General features: G+C 44.0%; 1 protein-coding gene across 1 annotated transcript in view; it reads left to right on the top strand.

The window, feature by feature from the left end:
* Positions 1-20,310, top strand: part of LOC142565105 (uncharacterized) — a 62,771-nt gene that overhangs the window by 7,010 nt on the left and 35,451 nt on the right. Inside the window, exons 3-5 of the mRNA XM_075676234.1 lie at positions 451-721; positions 8,004-8,102; positions 13,030-13,326. Of these exons, the coding sequence (XP_075532349.1) occupies positions 451-721; positions 8,004-8,102; positions 13,030-13,326 (667 nt within the window). The remainder of the gene's footprint in view (positions 1-450; positions 722-8,003; positions 8,103-13,029; positions 13,327-20,310) is intronic.

Genomic DNA, 20,310 nt, shown 5'->3' with positions numbered 1-20,310 from the left:
GGCATCCTTTTTGGTCAGGGCTAGGCATATGCCTTTTTCCCTTCACCTTCTGGAGCAATGTTTTTGACACCGCCCCTACGACCAAGCTCGGGTAGCCACTGTTGGGTTACCTTATGCAGCCGTGTGAATAGCTCGGTATCATGTACCGTTTTACCACGGGAGACTGCAGCTGTCATTCATACATAAAGTGATGGGCAAATACTAGCTTTACATATTGTAGTGCAAGCTTCCTCTGTGATTTGAGGGAAAGCCCATTTTTCATTTCCACCTCTCATAAGTGCACATGCATACACAGACAAGAAATATAAATGGTATCAACCTAGATGAAATCAGGTAGAGTTCCTATCTCGACTTGTGTGTGTATAGCCGGCGTGAATAGTGCTTATCAACTATTTGAACTTTTGTGCATTGCATCGAGCAGAAGTTCACATGGTGCTTCTTTGTTGGCAGAGGTGCAGGACCTGGCTGCAATACTCTAGAGCTAAGCGAACGGCTGGCAGCGCTACAGGGTGAATTAGAAGAACTTGAGCAAGCTGAGGCAACTCTGGACGAGCATAAGGTCTGGGCTCAGCAGAGCCTGCTCAATATCACCGAGGATGCCTCAAATGCAGCTCATGCCCATATCAGCACACGGGCATTGCGAAGTTGCTTTCCAGAGTGCACCTTGCTCAGCCTTCGAGGACCTAGTGACACATTCATTCGTGTACCTGACCTGAGGCAGGTATGTGATCTTGATATAAGTGCCCCCTTTGCATTAAAACTTATGCCTTGAGTGAGGAAATGGTTTGTTACTCAGCCGCTGTATAGATTAAGAGTTTATATACTGGGTGTTCTTTTTTTTAGGGTCCAACATATTTTGGACCAATTCTTGTTCTGTAGTAGGAAATAAATAAATAAATAAAAATTGCCTGTGGCAATTACTCGATGAGGCAGCCATTAGTTCTACGAGAAATAAAAATGCTTCAATTAATAATTACCATAATCACACTCATTAACTTTTTAATTAATTACTTTATGGCACATATTTAAATCTTCAAATTATAGATAGTGAGTTCATAAGGCATATCCACTTGGAACGAATTCTCAGGGCTGCACCAGTTTTGAGACATTAATTTTCAGAGTATCCAACGAAATACATTGGCGTTCCAGTTACTTCTTTAGGAAAGCACTGTTTCATGCATTGAAGCACAAAACTACCTAGCACATATGACCATGTGCTCTGGTAATTTGCATTTTAACCGAGAAAAGCATTTTTTGAATGTGAGTTTCACCATTGAAATATTTTGGTTTGTGCTTCAACTTCACTCCATAACATATTGGTGGGAAGTACAATCCAGGGCGGTGGCAGATGGTGGTGTATGCACAGAGGACTAGAAGCCATGATCGCCAGAAGTTCGTAAGAATTTAAATCCTGAAGGTATGCCTACTTAACCCTTTAAGGAAGAGAAATATAAATTCCCAGGAAAAATGTTTATTTTCTATCTAAATGTGCAAAACAAATCAAGAATAAGCATAATCAGTGAAAAATATTTTGCAGTTTTTTTTTTTTTTTTTTTTTTTGAATAGGAGGGAAAAAAGCTCTAGGCAGGGTGGGAAACTGGAAGTGGGCTTCGCCCCAATCTGCCTAAGGCTTCATTCGGAGTTTGTACGGCCAACTGTCATCATGTGTGAACCATAGGTGTACGTTTCATTTGCTTTACATCACGTGTGAGACCGCTGCAGCTGGAGATCTGACATTGGTCTGTCTGCTCTGACAGTGCTTTCAAAAGAAAGAGAGTCACATGCCAAACTTCTCCATCCCGTGTTTCTGCTCCAAACCAACAAATGACGCTTACTGCCTGTCATTCAATGTTGGCCGAATGTACTTAGCCAGAAACTTCGTACTCACCCGCTGTGGTTGCTCAGTGGCTATGGTGTTGGGCTGCTGAGCACGAGGTCGCGGGATCGAATCCCGGCCACGGCGGCCGCATTTCGATGGGGGCGAAATGTGAAAACACCCATGTACTTAGATTTAGGTGCATGTTAAAGAACCCCAGGTGGTCGAAATTTCCGGAGTCCTCCACTATGGCCTGCCTCATAATGAGAAAGTGGTTTTGGCACGTAAAACCTCATAATTCAAACTTCATACTAAATACTGAAACTCCGCAAGAATTCTTTTTTTTTTTCTTCTGTTATGTGGCATGTAGGCAACACTCATCAATAAAGGGTTAAGGTAGATCGACGTTGCGCAATTCCATGTTACTGGAAGTGTACATAAGTGGCCATCTACACGTGAAGTGGTGGAGTGGGCCATAAATCTCTTTCATGAGCGTGAACCGGGAGCACCACTTGCACGATGCATGTTCAGTCACTGTGAAGCCAGCGAAAGAAGACAAATATATTCGGTGAATATTGTTGATAGGCAGCTTTATTGAGCATATTTTACTAGTTTCGTGATATGTCTCTACTATTCTAGCTACTTGTACCCAGATAGGCAGCATTCGACAAGGTTTCTATAGGGAAACGCAGCACAGAGCCTTTGGGATGTCAAGCCTGAAGAAAGCAATAAGTGCAGCTGTTTATTATTGGGGGCATTGTGGTACTTAAGTCAATGGTATTGTTAGATCTTTGGCTGTGTTTGTTATCACGTTTATATATGGGGTGATCATTTTTAAGCTCTTTCGAATTTTGAAAAATAGGCTATTGAAGATAATGTAATTCTATTTCTTGAGCAGGATTAGTCTGAGAGGCGGACATTACTCACATGAGAAATCAAAACACATATTCAACTAATTTACGATATTTCACTAATTAGCTGCCTAATTATAAATGAATTCTGGAGTTTTTCATGCCAAAACCACGATTTGATTATGAGGCATGCCATAGTGGGGCACTTAGGATTCATTTTGACATGCCCCCAATGCATGGGACACAGGCGTTCTTGCATTTCGCATCCATCGAAATGTGGCCACCACGGCTGGGATTTGATCTTGTGACCTTGTACTTAGCAGCGCAACACCATAGCCGCTAGACCACTGTGGCGGGTCGCTTCTTAATTAGTTACTTTACAGCACGCATTGCAATTTACGGATTGTAGCCAACTTGCAGAGTTCACAAGGTGTATCCACTTGGAATGAATTTCCAGAATAACATTAGTTTCGAGATACGTGCCATCAAGTTAGCCGTAATAATGCACTGTTGTTGCACTTCCTTTTTTTAATAAAATGCTCTTTTCTGCATTGAAGCACAAAAGTAACTGGAATGCCCATGTATTTCGTCCTACCATTTTGGGAAATAATATATTAAACTGGTGTCATCCTGGAAATTCATTTCAAGTGGATACGTATTGCAGGCTCATTGGCTACGATTTGTAAATTGCAATATGTGCTGTAACTAACTAATTAAGAAGTTAATTAGTGAATTTTTGGTAATTAGTTTAAGAAGCATTTCAATTTCTCGTGCTAGTAATGGCCACCTCATTAAGTCATGCAGCTCAAAAACAAGAATTATGCTATCTGCCACAGGTAATTTTTAAAAAGAACATAAAACTTTAAAATAATCACCGCATATACAAAGAAAACAAAAACCGAAAACCACATGCTGCGGATACACCACCCATTTTTTTTACACAGCAAGTTCAGTTGCTTTTTGTGTCCTGCCAAGATGCTAGGAAACAAAGTCAAAGCACGAACCAAAATATTGTAGTAGTTGAACTCAAATTCAAATTTTGTTCTCGGTGAAAACGAAAATTACTTAGATTAAAGTTTCCGTGGCTATTAAGTTGTTATGCTTCTGTTATATCTGCTTTCCTGCATATTTCTTCATGGACCACCTTAGTGTGTTATCAGTGTCTGCCAAATTGAAGCTTTTATTGTAGATCCTGTGCACAGCACAGAGGCGAAGAAATATTTTAGAAGTTAGTGCGTTTTTGTGACAGTTCTATGAAAATAATTTCTGGTTTTCTTCCGTGACCATTTTTGTTAAAAATTTAACAAAAACGCTATGCTTTGAGCATGTTTACATTGGTGTTAAAGGGCACCTCACCAGGCCCCATAGCAAATTTTTGTTATACGCTGGAAGTTGTTACGTGTCCTCTAGGGAGCGTTCTGGCGCAACATTTTTAAAAATCTGCTTGTTAATAGTTGAGATAAAAATATTTCAGTGCCGCGAACCCATGATTTCAGCAGGCGGGCTCCACTGCCAAGCAAGACGCTCTCTCCGCTGGCCCCGTCTAGCCTCCGCATGCGAAATTCGTTCCCTGCATTCTCCCATACCGGACCTTGAGGATCATGTGACGCATACGTCACAGTCTTCGCATTTTTTTTCTCCTCCCCCCCCCCCCCGGCGCTACGCACTCCTGACGGCATCGCATGCGAGCTGTTGTCTTGTTCGCGCAGCGCACGATTTTGCGCGTTGTGCATAAGGAAACATAACTAGCGGTGTAATTCAGCGCTACACGAATACTGAGGCAGAACAAGCGGATCGCAGATCATGTTCACGAGCTGGAACACGGTAGAAAATGGCATAGTTATGGTACCTGCACACGTGACCGCACGACCGTGGGAACAAGCAGACGAAGTGGAAGTACATCTCTGCTTCAGTGCAAAGTAAAACAGAAAACATGCAGACATTCCGTTTGTGGGTTTTATTATTTCTCTAAACCTCAATTCGTCAATTCAAGCAACAGGTCGCACAGATAATGTGTTGTCTTGAATAATTCTCCAACTCACGTGTCACCATGAGCGACGTCACACTGCGGACACCAGTACGTAGGTGCAGGCACACGAGTGCCTTCCGGCTTGGAGCGCTGCGGCCGCAAGGAGAAGGAAAAATGACGTTCGGTTTGAAATATTAGATTTTTCTATGGCGTGTAGCGGTGTAACACCTTGCAGACACGATCGTTATCGCACAATGTATGCTCTGCGCTTGTCATCTCAAAATGGCCAGACCTGGTGAAGGGCCCTTTAAAGGTTCACAAACATAAAATTATTTTGTGAAACTGTTTTATAATGAAAGCACAATTTTCAGGTAACGCAAGAACGCAAAGGTTGAAAGAACATGTGAAACAGTCGATTTTTAGCAAATTTTTGTTTTGCACCTTGTTTTCCACCATTTTGTGAAATTCAAATGGCCTTCACGGGCAGAAAAAAATTTTTCCACTCAAGGTGTTTTGGGAAATACTGTGCAAGTAATGCTTAAATATGTGTATTTTATATTTTTTAATAGAAATGGACATTTGAGTGCCACACTTAGGACAGTTGGCTTGGAAAGACTTCTTTTTAATAATTTTTTAAGCCAATTTTTTTTCTTTATATTAATGAAACGAAGTAGCCGGAGGCACACTGCTTCCAACCTTTTCAGTTAAACCCCATTTAGACCTACCTACCTTCATAGATAAACTGGCATATCCTTTTATAAATGTAATAAAATTAACAAATCATTTTTATTAGATAGGTATGGCACAACTAGGGCCCACATTTTGTAACATTCCATTTCACTTTTTATATTTATTGTGTTGCGCCAAGGGTGGCAGCCTCCGAGCTACGTTCAAACCAATGACAAAGGATCATAAGAATGTAAGTGAAGTGGATTGTTAGAAAATGCGGCTCCAGAAATGTGCGACCATAGCGAAAGCAAGGTATGTCATGTGACCGCTTGTAAGCAAATTCAATGGTGCGCACCTATCAGAAAAACAAAACAAGTGAGAAACCTACAGTAATTAATTGTACGACTACTAGATGAGGTTCCGTCAGGTCTCGTGTGTCTCAAAACAAGAGACCCATGCGCTACAGTATTGTTGGTTTGCAAGAGGCTACGTGCAAAGTAATCGCACACCTATGGGAGAGACACACGGATCAGCATCTTGTGATAACACTTTGAGTGATAAGGAACAAGATGGAACTCACTTTTTCTTACTCCCATAACTTGAAAGGACATGTGTGAGGATGCCCAGTATAATGTGCACAAGTGCGGTCATGAGCATGCGGCAGTAAACAAAGCAAAGCAGGAATACTAAACCACCACGGTGGCAGCCACCATAGGCTAAGAAAAATCAGTCCTGGCTGAGGTTGAGGGACGGCAACACAAGGAGAAACTTCTTTAGACGGGAGGTTGCAGCACCTGCAGAGCAATGCTAGGCACTGCTTCACTCTGAAAAGGATTTTTCTTTATACGTTTGATTGCTGCCATACATGTACATACGTGACCATTTGGGACTTGTTTCCGCCGCGTACATGTATGCTGGTCACCCTCAAAAGGTGAAATACTGATATTGTTAATGATTTGTTACTCTTTCTAGGAATTCTGCAATCGTACCGTCCGATCTGATAAGGTAAAAAATGTCAGATGCAAAGTTTTTGTGTCAGTACTTCTATAAGAGGTGGCCTTTTGTAAAAACCCTAAAGCTGGGAAATTTGGATTCTTAGACAAGCAGGTTTCAGCATCCATAAACCCTTTACCTTTTGTGAAAATCTCCAAGAAATTAAAAACACAGCTATCATAGTACACAAGAACATCCAAAAGCATCATGATATCAAGACTGCATTTTTTGCTTGTTCTTGTCAGTTAGCAGCTCTAAAAGGGAAACTTCTGCTTTTTTTTTTCCACACCAGGGACAGAGTAGCCCTGACTTGAGCCCTTACAGTTGTTGCACTGCAGCTGCCGTGCAGACTGAACTGCAAATACAAATAATGTCTCATCCTATTTGTGTTCTAAAATCAAATGCACTTGTTGTTCTTGCATAGTTCTATTGCCATATAATGTGCCTTTGCTGGACTGCTTCTTAAAAACTTTGCTATTCTGTGTATTGGGTACAACTACAGCGTTCAAGAGCTGGATCTGCAGTCGTAAGCATATTTCAGCATCAACAAAATTAGTGATCCAGATATTCATTAAAAAAAGAAAAAGAATGTTGTAAGCTTGATGCAAATAATTGTACACTGAAACACAAAACAACAAATGGTCGGGTGTAAATAAAAACTGAAAACACTGAACCTTAGGTTTATGTAATTTCATTCGCTAATGGACGTGCAGTTAACTGAGCAACTTGTGAGAAACAACTGACAGGTGATTGTATCTGGTGCACAAATAGCAGCAGTAAAGCAAAGGAACAGTGCATCACCAGGTGCATATAGAGTGTTGTGTTCATTGCAGGAGCTAAGTGTAATACTGCAGCCCCACACATCAGTTTAAAGGGATTCATTCATACATGGTGAGATTGGCCATATAATTTGTTTGCCTAAGTCCAGATTACAAATGTGTAAGCTGTCCAAAGGTGAGGCATCATTATTGTATGACTGGAGATGATTGAAATGACCAACAGTTGTGAAAGGCGAGATGTCTCTTGTTCCATCACTGTTTATCATTTTATGTCCTCAACTTTCTGTTAACATCTGTTATTGTGCTCCTGTGCACCTCTGAAATTATTGAGCAGGGGTTATGCGCCTCATGCATTCCCTTAGCCACTGATGCCTCTGCACAAAACTGCAACTCCTCTGTAGCAGAATCATTCGGAACAGTTTCCACTCTCAGTTTATGTCACTGTAGACTCAACTAAGTGGCATACAGGATCAAATATTTGACAATTTCAAATAGTAAATTCTTGAACCAGTACAAATTGAGTAGCTATTACTATTAAATTCGTATTTGAAATTTTGAGTGCTGTTCACACATTCCTACTGAAAAGAAGAGAGATTGCACAATGAAGGTTACTTTGCTTCAAAACCTTCATGCCAGTAGTTTATCATTGTTGCTCATGGCACTGCTGTTTCTATGCTGGCATCACAAATGACTACCACAAGGTAGTTATTGGATCATCCATTCAAGGGCACATTTTTCGAGGACATACACCACTCTATAACAATCATTTGTTGAACGTCTGTCAGTCATGTTGTTCGGTATGCATGACCATAGTGCCCAGCAGAGCATATGATGTGAATTTTGTTGAGATATATGTAGTATCTTTAATTATCACTGGAGTTGCTCTGTAACAATGCATTGCTAAAGAAGGCTTTGCTCTTGTGCAGGTTGCAGAGAAACAGTACTGGGTTTATGCGAAGTCTGAACAAGGATCCATCAATGTTCTGCTAATGGACAAGGAACTTGACGATGAAGGTTCACCACCAGTAAGTTTGATTTCTTATGAAAGTAGTAGCAGTAGGTTTAAGTTTGCTGGCAATTTATTGTGTGTTGGCACTTTATATATTGTTTGAGTGTTGGTGTTTCTGTATCTTTTCTTTTTTTTTTTTTTTTTTAAACTAAATAGTTGATCATTCATTTACAGACATGACAGGTGTACACACTTTAGGTGGTAGAGGAGATATCCATCTGGGAATCATCATAGTGAATTTCACAGTTGCAGCACCTTTTGAAAATTCTCCAGGCCTGGAATGAGAAAACCATGTGCACTATTCTGACATATTGCTGTAACTTGAGAACCAGTGGACACAACTGCATGAAATTTTGTAGTTCTACTAATGATGTTGCTATGAGTCTATCCTGAAAATTTCATTAAGATATCTCAATAAACAAAAAAGTTGGTGTCCGAGGGTACCTCCCCCCTTAACATGTCCCTAAAGCAAAGTATGCGAGCGTTTTTTATTTCCCTCCGTCAAAATGCGGCTGCCTCGGTCAAATTTGCGACCTCGAGCAATGCCATAGCCTTAAAGCTATTGCAGCAGGCAGAGAAGTGTTGATTTGATCGTGACCGCTTCCGTTGTGTCGCTTAGACACTGTGGTGCGCTTTAATTCTTGCGGCTCTGCTTCTGCACGCCCTGTGTAAGTTGTCCGCTATACGTATTTGCATGGCTTTATTTTTCAGAAATAGCAGAAACGCACCGTACCGTACCTTGAACCTAAGTTTATCCGGCGTATCCAACGCTCGCCGCAGGAATAAGAACTGCCCTCTAAAGTGCACTCTCGAAGTGCATGGCAACATGCTGCAATGTTGATGTCCATTGTACTTGCGTAGATGCACCGGCTGCACGCTGCTGAGTTCCACTATACGCATAGGCGGCATCCAAAGACGTATCCCAGCAATGCTTTTCTTTGCGTAATAGCAACGAATCTGAAAGGCTATTTTTGGTACTGCGAGTGCTGATAAACGACACGGCCGCTGTGTTATAGACATTACCTGGTGCCGCTTCTCGGCAGAACACCGGGTAAAGCATAGCCTCCAGGATGCAACATGAAAAAAAAAAAAAAAAGAAAGAAAGACAGTTTCGTCTGAAAAGTGAAGCATCGATTGCGATAGCAAATTAGCAGACAGCCGTACGAAGTAAGGCTAGAACTTTTATCGGCTGTATCAACTTGTAAACATTCGCCTGCTAACTAAAATACTAAGCATGGTGTCAGCACGCACAGCAAGCATGAACGCATCACACCACAGACACTCGCCGTCAAAACGCTGGCATGAGGAAATGCAGCAACAGTAGCAAGCGAAGTGACATTCGTACTGGCTATCGCTTCAGAACAAAGTGAGCGCCGAGAGCATACAGCACGCACAAAGCTACGAGTCGCCAATGCAACTAGACTCTACCCCCAGCGCAGGTCGCTCTCAAGATACAGCCGCGCGCAGCCGCCACGTGCGCAGTTGCAGCCAGAGAGAATGCGCCCCCCCTCCTCCCTCCCCCACCCCTTGGCACCTTGCAACATTGGGTGCCTTGTGTGCGAGAGAAGACGGCACGCTTCCCCTTCGCATTCGTCCCTTTCTCGTGGGCAAGATTGAGCCGCAATCGTCGCCTCCCCTCGCATGCTTTCACTCGCACATACAGCACATGGTGCGCGGTGATGGTGTTATTGCCCTTGGACTTGATACGGAACCTGGCCGTAATGCCGATGCCCACGCCTACAGCAGAAATGCACTTGGAGTGTCCATATAATTGCTACTGCAACAAATAAATAAATAAAGAACACACAGCACCATGTCCACATTTTTAGAGAGATTTAAAATAGGGGCCCCAAAGAGCTTTGCGGGTGTTAGCGTTGGGGTACGCAGGAGTGAAGAGCTTTAGAATAGGGCTTTGCTTTTGCAGATAGCATTTTGCGCTGGACAGAGCCACTACGGTGTCAGAGAAAAGCTATTAGAAACCATTAAATAAAATATACCCTTTTATGATAAGAGTAATTTTGACTTTTGTGTTTTTGCATTTAATTACAAAATAAAGGTTATTCTATTAGCAGCAAGCAATTAGTTGCACTTATTTTTGAATAACCGACTTTACGTGGCATCTGATGAATCAGTCTTCATAACACACGCTAGTTGAGAGAAAGCGATAACTGCAGTCACTTCTCCTAGCTTGCAAACTTCACACATTACCACGAATCGAACCCACTTTGGTCCTAGGTTAGAGCCGTCGCTATGGTGTCTAGAAAGGGGAGGTGTGATCACCGGCCAGGAAAAACTGCCCCCCATTCGCGTGAACGCCGCAGGGCGGCGCTGTCGTCAGGGGCGCCGTCAGCGCGCGCGGCCATCCTCTGCGTGTGCAGAGGGAATGCTGTAGTGAAAACGCATTTGACTGTTTTAGAAATTTTAGCTGAGACTGCAGTCCTTTAGACATCGCAAAGATTGTATTGCGCTACTGTTATCATACGGTTTTCGAATACGGGGTAACACAACCGAGTTTCGTGCTCGCAGTTATGCTTCGAGTTTCTGCTGGCAGAAAGCGAGCAGGCATTTTTGAAATTCCATATTAAAGCCACTAAATCAGCGAGGAGCTTATCTATTGTGGAATGCTCTTTGCACGAGCTATATGCAGTCGTATTCTTTTTTTCTCCTAGGTCAACGCGATAACTGCTAGGATCATCCGGGATGTTTATTCTTGCCACAAGTTTTTTTTTTTATTATTTGTGGGCGTTATTACGTACGAAAGCCTCTAAGTTGGTTTACACCTGCTAAATCAGCACTAAACCATGACATACCTTGAAGGGCAACGTCCTGGAGTCATTTCATTCTCACTGCAACTCAAAAACCAGATAAACAAAAGCAACATGTTTCTGAACAACCAAACTTTATTGCATAAAGCAGAATGTACTTCACCAATTCTGCTGCTTGTTTCACGTCACGCAAGGCTTTGTTCTTTTGCCTTTTTTCTCATTCATTTCCTGGTTGAAGCTCTTCAAAAGAAAGTGAATTCTGGTAAGGCAGTAAAACCTGACCACTGATTTTGCAAGTTCCAGACAATGTTCCCCACAACCAATTTGTTGCACATTCGTGCTCACTTTCTCGCATATGCTGAAAGCAGCTTTAGAATGCAGACGCCTTCTGCTAAATTCATACGTTAGCCTGATTCGAAGAGCTTGAATCAGGCGATACAGTGACTGCAACGGATAGAAAAGCCCACCCAAGTCCCAATCTTTGGAGGCATCAGCTGGGAGTTCTTTTGGGACACAGTCTCACGGAAAAAGGCAGGCATCCCTGCATGCTGCATAGCTAGATGAGAGAACACGCTTCCTGGCCACGTAGCCTGCAAAGTAGTACACCAAGCGAGCATCGCTTCCTTTTTCAACATAGTCCGCATGGTCCATGGCCACTTCAACAGCCTCCATGGGGAATACATCATCTTGCTTCTCATTTTCCAGGAGTGCCTCTTACTCGTACTTCAGCTGTAGAGCATTGTTTGTGTTTGTACCACGTGTTTTAAAAGCAGTAAGGTATAGCCGCCCAAATGTGCCAGTGCGCAAGCGGTAACTTGCTGTGCGCCAGCGCCTAACAAATGACTTCGTTCCATCGTAGCGCGCTGGAAAGGAGAAAAAAAACAGCATTTAGATGAGCTAGCTAAAGATTTGATCCGGCTATGCATACGTTGACATGCTAGAACTACTACCTTGCGTCAACGGGCTTTGCGCAAGCAGCTGAAATCTCCTGCAGCGGTTTGTCGGCCCTTGGAATGGCACGCGCCCACTTCAAGAACAGTTTTTGGCAAGTAGGCGCACGGAAAGGGACACTTTTCCTGAACAAGATATGTAAGCGAAATCTTACCCTGTAACGAAGGACCACCTCTGAGTCTTTTTCTTTGAAGTTGAAGGCATCTTCGTCAGCCCACAGCAGTCATAAATAAGCAGCACACGCAACAATATGCAGCAAAACAAACCGTGAAAATCCGGCGCCCAAGCGCTGTCTAGCCGGACTCCAATGCCTTCTCTCCGCCATTTCCGCAGAAATGCTGACGGCGCCCCGGGCGGCAGCGCTCTGTATTGCCCTAGCGGCAGTCACACACAGTGGGATCACCCCTCTCCATGGGAAGGGCGCCGCAGTCATCACACCTCCCCTTTCTAGACACCATACCGTCGCTTCGATGGGTGCTGCCATTTTATTGATGCAAATCTTTCGGGGCACCCACTAAACCAGCGAAATAGCGTGCCTGACGCAAACCCCAAACGCAGTTTGTGCCTCGTGCATGCGCAGTGGCTTCGACACAATTTCTTTGGGGCCCCAAACGTTTGGGGCTCCTATTCTAAAACTCTCTTATCCTGAAGGTCCCGAGAGGGAGATAACCGACCTGCAATAGACAGCTGTAGTTGGAAAGAGCAAAGCTGCTCAGCGACGATCATCGCCAACATACTCCCGTGCACTAGCACTCTCCCCGTCCACGATGGCGTGGAGTTCGAATTATTGATGCTGTTGCGGATTTCAGGGTGAATTAACGGGATGTGTTACATATTGCTTTCAATACATTGTTGGACGGAATGCGGCGGCTACTTCGAATTATCTGAAATTTCGAATTAACAAGTTGTGAATTAACGAGCTTTTACCGTAATGTTTAGTTACAACCTTGTGAGCAAAAACGTGATAGCATGGCAAAGCAACATCCAGCGATACAGTGTTCTTGTGAGTGCAATTTTTTTACTTGGGCCTGAGATACTTTTGACTCCACGTGATGTCATTAACAGGCCTTCATGAACTTAAGTGTCTATTATTGGGGGAGCGTTGACAGAAGCTGTTCAGGTTTAATGTTGCCATGATTATTTTTTATCATTTAGTCAGAAAAAAAAGATAGCTGTGGCCATGATAATGGTCAAAGGATGGTGTGATTCATAGTTGTTTCTACTTAGTTGCAGGTTCCTCATGAAGAAAAAGCTCCTGATTTGGCTGAGGCTCCTGCTGAAGCTTCTGCTGCAGTTACAACTGCTTTAAAGCAAGAGACAGAAAAAGCAGTCCCTATGGAGACTGAAGACGTCCAAGGCGAGGAAGTGGTCTCAGCTGAGTCAGAGCAGGCTGAAGCTGCCTCTTCGGAGCGGGATTCTGCAGATGATGAAAACCCTTCAAATACGATGCCAATGACTCGTCGCAAATCTCGCCAACAGCAGACACCTATCAAGCGAAAGCTGAGTGACAGCAAAGCCCCAAATGTAAGTTGTCTGTGTTTGCTTTGTCAGTTGCTGCTTGATTTTGACTTATACTGTGTTACGACCTAACAGGGGCCCCTTAATGAGGGCATGCCCTCACAAGGGTGTCCTCGCACTCATCTTTCCTTGCCTTAATGGAATTAAATGAGGGCAAGGGGTGTCACTGACAAAGTTGAGTCCAAACGAGGAAATCACCATTCAAGTTGCTATGGCTAATGGCTTTGCATTTGATCGTAATTTGGTCACACTAGGCCGACAACCTGCATTCTTGTGGGTCATTGACAGCCATTGTGTTGGTGCTCCTGTCACATACACTCTTAAAGGGGCCCTTGAACACTTTTTTAACTAATCATAGAATGGCCTCACTGTAAAGGACGCCGTCTTGTGAATCTTATGCTTCAAATGTTCTGCATCCTTCAACAATTATAAGTGGAGTAGTTGGACCAATATCCGGCTTTCTCTCTCCTTTCATTTCCGCTAGCACACTGGAAGCTGCACAGCGGAGCAGCCAAGAGGGGCAGAGCCCCTGCCAAAAGTGAACTGTCACAACGGCGAAAGGGCTCGTCGCGGCACCCCGTGGCAGGGTGCACTTGCGTGCAGCAGGGAATTGTAAGTTGCCTGCTGCATGCAATGCAGGAATATTTAGCTCGCATGTTCACAGCAGCCTCTACGACAGATCGGCAGAGTTTTCTTACATCATCATCATCATCATCAGCCCAATTTATGTCCACTGCAAGACAAAGGCCTCTCCCTGCGATCTCCAATTAGTCGCCGACCGTTTATTCAGACCTCACGGGGACTGCAGAAATGTATAAATAAACAGGTGTCCGAAAAAGCAGATTAAGAAAAAAAAATGAAGTCCTTTATCTCCACGAACTTATTTGGGCTCGGCAGTAGGCTTGAAGAAATCGTGAATGCGCCGTGGCACGCTGTTCCGTTTACGCGCAATCAGATAAGCCTGAATCTCGGAGACGGTCGTACGGTCACTATAGGCGGCTGAAAGCACAGTCACTGCTTGTGCATGCTCCGCATGCGACGGCAGCGTAGCACATGGTGCGTCATCTTTCGACTCGGAGTCATCGTCCGGCGGTGCAGCAGAAACCTGACGAATGATCTCGCCGTCGTCGAGTTCTGCGCATGTCAGTACAGCAGTGTCAGCACCTGTGAAACTGTCAAATGAGACGGCGTCCGGAATCGCAATGCAACCACTGCGCAGGTCTCGGCAGAACATTTTCCGCGTCAGTAGGGAGCACATCGGAAGGCGACAAATCTTAGGCCTCCCGGCACCCGCTTGCCGGCATTCCCCAGCGCAGCCTGCCTCCCGGCTGTCGGCGCCATTAGACACTTGACGCAATGTTTCCGTACGCCGCGTTGGATCACCGAAACCTCGACACAGCACACAAAGCAAACGCCACCGTGCCGACACCAGTCGCACAAACGAAACACGCGGCCTGCTCGCAGCGTCGTGCGCGAAGAAACAAATCGGCTGCTGGATTGTCTTGACATGGCTTACTAAGCTGAAGCCAGAACTGCTGTAGAGCCACTCTATCGAACCAAGCAGAAACGATGATGATGAGCGGGGATTTCCAGTAGCGCCACTTCGTGGGGCAGCAAGGAGGCTTTGTTTGAAACAAACATGGCGTTCAGCAAGTTGATCTATGCACCGGTCAGAATCGGTGCATGATGCTCTCAATCGAGTTGGCTCAAGGAGTGTCCGAAAAATCGGACAAGAGGTTGCAAGGTGTCCGAACTTTCGGCAGTTGTTATACATTAGGGTCTATGGGGAGAATGGCGGTGCCGCGAAGCTGACCGAATAATCGGGCATGTCCGAATTTTTGGAGTCCGGAAAATCAGTCGATGACTGTACCCTTGTCCTGCGCCAACCGATTCCAACTAGCACCCGCGAATTTCCTAATTTCATCGCCCCACCTAGTCTTCTGCCGTCCTCGACTGCGCTTCCCTTCTCTTGGCACCCATTCTGTAACCCTAATGGTCCAACGGTTATCTATCTAACCTGCGCATTACATGACCTGCCCTGCTCCATTTTTTTTCTCTTAATGTCAATAAGAATATTGTCTATACCCGTTTGCTCCCTGATCCAAACCGCTCTCTTTCTGTCTCTTAAAGTTATGCCTAGAATTCTTCGTTCCATCGCTCTTTGCGTGCTCCTTAACTTGTTCTCAAGCTTCTTTGTCAGTCTCCCAGTCTCTGCCTCATATATCAGCACCGGTAAAATGCACTGATTGTAGACCTTCCTTTTCAATGATTATGGTAAGCTTCCAGTCACAAGCTGACAATGTCTGCCATATGCGATCCAACTCATTTTTATTCTTCTATGAATTTCCTTCTCATGATCATGATTCCCTGTGATTAATTGACCTAGGTAAGCATACTCCTTCACAGACTCTAGAGGCTGACTGGCGATCCTGAACTCTTGTTCCCTTCCTCGACTATTCTTCATTATCTTTGTCTTCTGCATATTAATCTTCAATCCCTATCTTACACTTTCTCTGTTAAGGTCCTCAATCATTTGTTGTAACTCGTCTGCAGTGTTGCTGAATAGAACAATGTCATCGGCAAAGCGAAGGTTGCTGAGGTATTTGCCGTCGATCCTTGCTCCTAAGCCTTCCCAGTTTAATAGCTTGAATATTTCTTCCAAGCACGCAGTGAATAGCATTGGAGGGATTGTGTCTCCTTGTCTGACCCCTTTCTTTATAGGTATCTTCCTGCTTTTGTTGTGCAGAATAAAGGTAGCTGTTGAATCTCTGTAGATATTTTCAGAGATATTTACGTAGGCGGTCTGTACTGCTTGATTACGTAATGCCTCTATGACTGCTGCTATCTCTACTGAATCAAATGCCTTTTCGTAATCTATGAAAGCCATATATAGAGGCTGATTGTACTCTGCCGATTTCTCAATTACCTGATTAATGACATGGATGTGATCCATTGTAGAGCATCCCTTCCTGAAGCAAGCCTGTTCCCTTGGTTTACTAAAGTCCAGTGTTGCCCTGATTCTATTGGAGATTATTTTGGTAAATATTTTATATAAGACTGTGGGAAGTAAGCTAATGGGCCTATAATTTTTCAATTCTTTAACGTCTCCCTTTTTGTGAATTAGTATAATGTTTGGATTCTTCCAGTTTTCTGGGACCCTTGCAGTCAATAGACACTTCGTATAGAGAGCCGCCAGTTGTCCAAGCATTACGTCTCCTCCATCTTTGATTAAATCTACTGTTATTCCATCTTCTCCTGCCGGTCCTCCCCGTTTCAAGTCTTGCAATGCCCTTCTGACCTCATCGCTATTTATAGGAGGAGTTTCTGTATCCTGTTATTACTGCTTCGAATGGAGATATCCTGAGTCCTCTGGGTACTGTACAGGTCAGTATAGAATTCTTCTGCTGCTTTTACTATACCTTCGAGATTGCTGATGATATTACCCTGCTTATCTTTCAGTGCATACATCTTGGTTTGTATTATGCCAAGTTTCCTTCTCACTGATTTGAAGCTGCATCCATTTTTTACGGCTTCTTCAGTCTTTCTCGAGTTATAATTTCGAATACATCTTGCTTTTGCCTTGTTGATCAGTTTTGACAGTTCCGCGAACTATATCTTATCCCTCGAGTTGGACACTTTCATTCTTTGTCGTTTTTTTATTAGGTTCTTTGTTACTCGGGAGAGCTTGCCTACTGGTTAGGCGGCCTTACAATGTCTTCTGTCATCTCTTCGTCGCGGGTCCTGTGAACAAATAGTGTCGGAGATACGAGAAATGCACCATCGTATGATCGCGAAAGGACACGACGTCTTGTTTCAGTGGCTTTCAGTACCATTGCGTTATCTCCAGCAATGACCTCGCTGATGAAGCTGCTAGGAAAGCACACGAAGGAGCAACCCTTGTTTCTGTACCTTTATCACAGACTGACATAGCCCAACAAGCTAAGCAAGCTAGCGCACCATATGACATTAGAGCAGTGGCACACACCTGAATTCACCCAAGATCGATTGCATTCCCTCGACCCCTCTATGCAACTGCGGCTGTTACCAGGGCTTCCGTGAAATGAGGAAACAAGGCTCTGCCGCTTACGCTTGTGCGTCGCATTTACCAATGCATATACGTTTTTGATTGGAATGGCTGATACCGCCGACTGCAATGCCTGCGGTGTCAAGGAAACTATAGAACATCTACTGTGCTACTGCCCATCTTTCGAAAACGAAAGACATGACCTCTGCACAGCTCTCAATCAGCTAGATAGAACACCGTTCACCTTGAACAAGATCTTGGGACCATGGCCTCGCATATCACTGCTACAGAAAGCCACAAAAGCGTTGCTGCGATTTTTGAAAGCTACCGGATTGAGTCACCGTCTGTGATCCGGACTGAGTGACCGAATGATATCCCCTTTTCCCTTTTCCCAGTGTAGGGTAGCCATCCGGGCTCAGTCCTGGTTAACTTCCCTTCCTTTCATTTATCATTTGCTCTCTCTCTGTTTCCAATGGTTGCCTTGGTGCCTTGCCTCCCACTTTAATTGCTGCCTCTGAAGCCAGCCTAGTTACAGTTCCATTCATTACCACTATGTCACCTTCATCTCTCTGTTCTAAGGCTGCATATTTTTTGGCAAGCTCCAGCCTGAATTTGTATGCTTCTTCCCTTACTGCCTCTAGGTTGACCTGTTTCTTCTTAACCAATTTTCCTCTTTGTCTCTTCAAATTGAGGTGAATCCTGGTCCTCGCTAACCTATGATCACTGCACTTTACCCTACTTATCACTTCTACATCCTGTACTATGCTGGGATCGGCAGGAAGTATGAAATCAGTTTCATTTCTTGTCTCACCATTAGGGCTTTTCCAGGTCCACTTTCTGTTGCTACACTTCCTGAAGAAAGTGTTCATTATTCGCAGCTTATTTTTTTCTGCGAATTCTACCAGCATCTCTCCTCAAGTGTTCCTAGAATCGATGCCTTAGTTGCCAATTGCTTGTTCACCAGCTTGCTTTTTCCCCCACTTTTGCATTGAAGTTTCCCATCACTACAGTATACTGGGTTTGCACTTTTCTCATTGCTAATTCAACATCTTCATAAAACTGATCTACTTCATCATCGTAACTGGATGTTAGAGCATAGACTTGTACTACATTTAATCTATATCTCTTATTAAGTTTGATTATGACTACTGCTACGCTCTCATTAATGTTGTAGAGTTTGTCAGTGTTGCCTGATATGTCCTTATGGATTAGGAATCCTACCCCGTATTGCTTCTTATCTGGGAGACCTCTATAGCAGAAGACATGGCCGTTAATCACCACTGTAAGAGCCTCACCAGTTCTTCTAGTCTCGCTAAGGCCAATGATATCCCAAACGATGTGTGATAGTTCCTCAAAGAGTCCTGCTAATCCAGCCTCACATGACAGAGCTCGTCTGTTAAAGTGTGACAGGGTCAGTTTCCATTGGCGGCCTGTCCGGGACCAGAGATTCTTTGCACCCTCTGCTGCATTGCAGGCCTGACCACCGCCTTGGTCAGGTGCTCCGCAGCTGCTGGGGACTGAGGACCATGGGTTAATTTTCTAAAGTCTTTCAGGCCCCCTTTATCCATGGGTATGGAACTTATGCATCTGACTGTCGCATATGCGTTTGCCAAGCACCTCTTTATAAAAAAAAATCGGTTCTCTCTACACAACTCTTTTTCTTTGAAGGAGAAGCATCGCACCAAATGACCAAATGATGTGAAACTTGAAACTTGAAGGTGTTGGCCTAATTGTAAAGAGCACTTCAATTTTATATGGCAAGCCATTTGTTTCTGCATGTAATGTTTGATTACTTTTTATTTCTTGGAACATCTGTGGCACCACAGACACACAATCGAAGTACAGTTATGTGAAGCTTGGCAATGTTGTAGCTGCTAGCTTAACTCCAAATATCGTCTTATTTTTCTTTCATCTCAGTATGTTGACTAGAAGAGCAAAGGACATGTAATGTCTGACAGTGCATTACAAGCACGAGGTCGAAGAGGAAGATGGGCCAGGCAAGGCAGCTCGTGCCCTGCCCTAAGTAGCACACACTGAGTTCTCAGTACTCGACAACTAGGAAAGTTTCTTATGTGCAAACTCTTGGAGGAAGAATGCCCAGTGCACTGTGTAAAAAGATTTTCGTAAGCGAAGTCCCTCTTTCAAGCAAATAGCTTTGTAGCTACTGCTGCAGTAGTTCCATAACGCAATTCTATCAGTTGTAATTGTTTCAGTCTTTTGCGGTTGTAGCGGTGACAGATTAGGTCATTGTACATCATTTGTTTGACTATGCAGTAAATCCTTGTTAATACATACACGCTTAAAACATAGTGTGTATCAGCTAAAACGTAGTTGCGACGAATCCCTGACCAAGTCTCCATGGAGCTTAATGTATTGGCTGACTGCTTAGGCTGCAGTGGTTCGTTGAATGCCAGTCGGTTAGTACTTACCGTCTTTTTGTTGCATAAAAGCCAACTGTGCCATGTTGACTCACGGTGTGGCTAACGCTGGCTTTGCTGTGCCACAAAAGATTTTCCACCCTTTCGGGAAGTGCACAGGTTGGTCTACCAGTGATTGTGGCTTCAGCATGAGTGCAGTAATGACTGCACAAATAAGCATAGAAAAGGCACAGGAAACATGGGGGGGGGGAGGCCTCAACAAAGAACATAGCCATAAACGGGTGTGCCTGTATGACTTATCACAGACAACGTCGTCCTGATAAGCATCCTTACTTATCCGCCCAGCAGCATGTGTGCCGTAGTGCATGCATTCTGCAGCTGCCACTGAGCGACAGCGTGCATAAGATGCATAGGTAAACACTGCAAGAAAAACCACACAGGAGAGTCCAGACTCCACTGTAGCTATAGTAGCCCCAACTGAAAAAGAAAAAAAAAACAGCAGCTTGAACAGCCAAACACCTTCACTAATTTACTTGCCACCGAATTGCACCGGAGTCTTGTAGCCAGTCGATGAAAGTATAATACATT

Source organism: Dermacentor variabilis, chromosome 1, assembly GCF_050947875.1.
Source record: "Dermacentor variabilis isolate Ectoservices chromosome 1, ASM5094787v1, whole genome shotgun sequence".
Classification (NCBI taxonomy): domain Eukaryota; kingdom Metazoa; phylum Arthropoda; class Arachnida; order Ixodida; family Ixodidae; genus Dermacentor; species Dermacentor variabilis.
The sequence above is the reverse complement of the archived record's forward strand: the minus strand, read 5'-3'. Positions and strand labels throughout refer to the sequence as shown.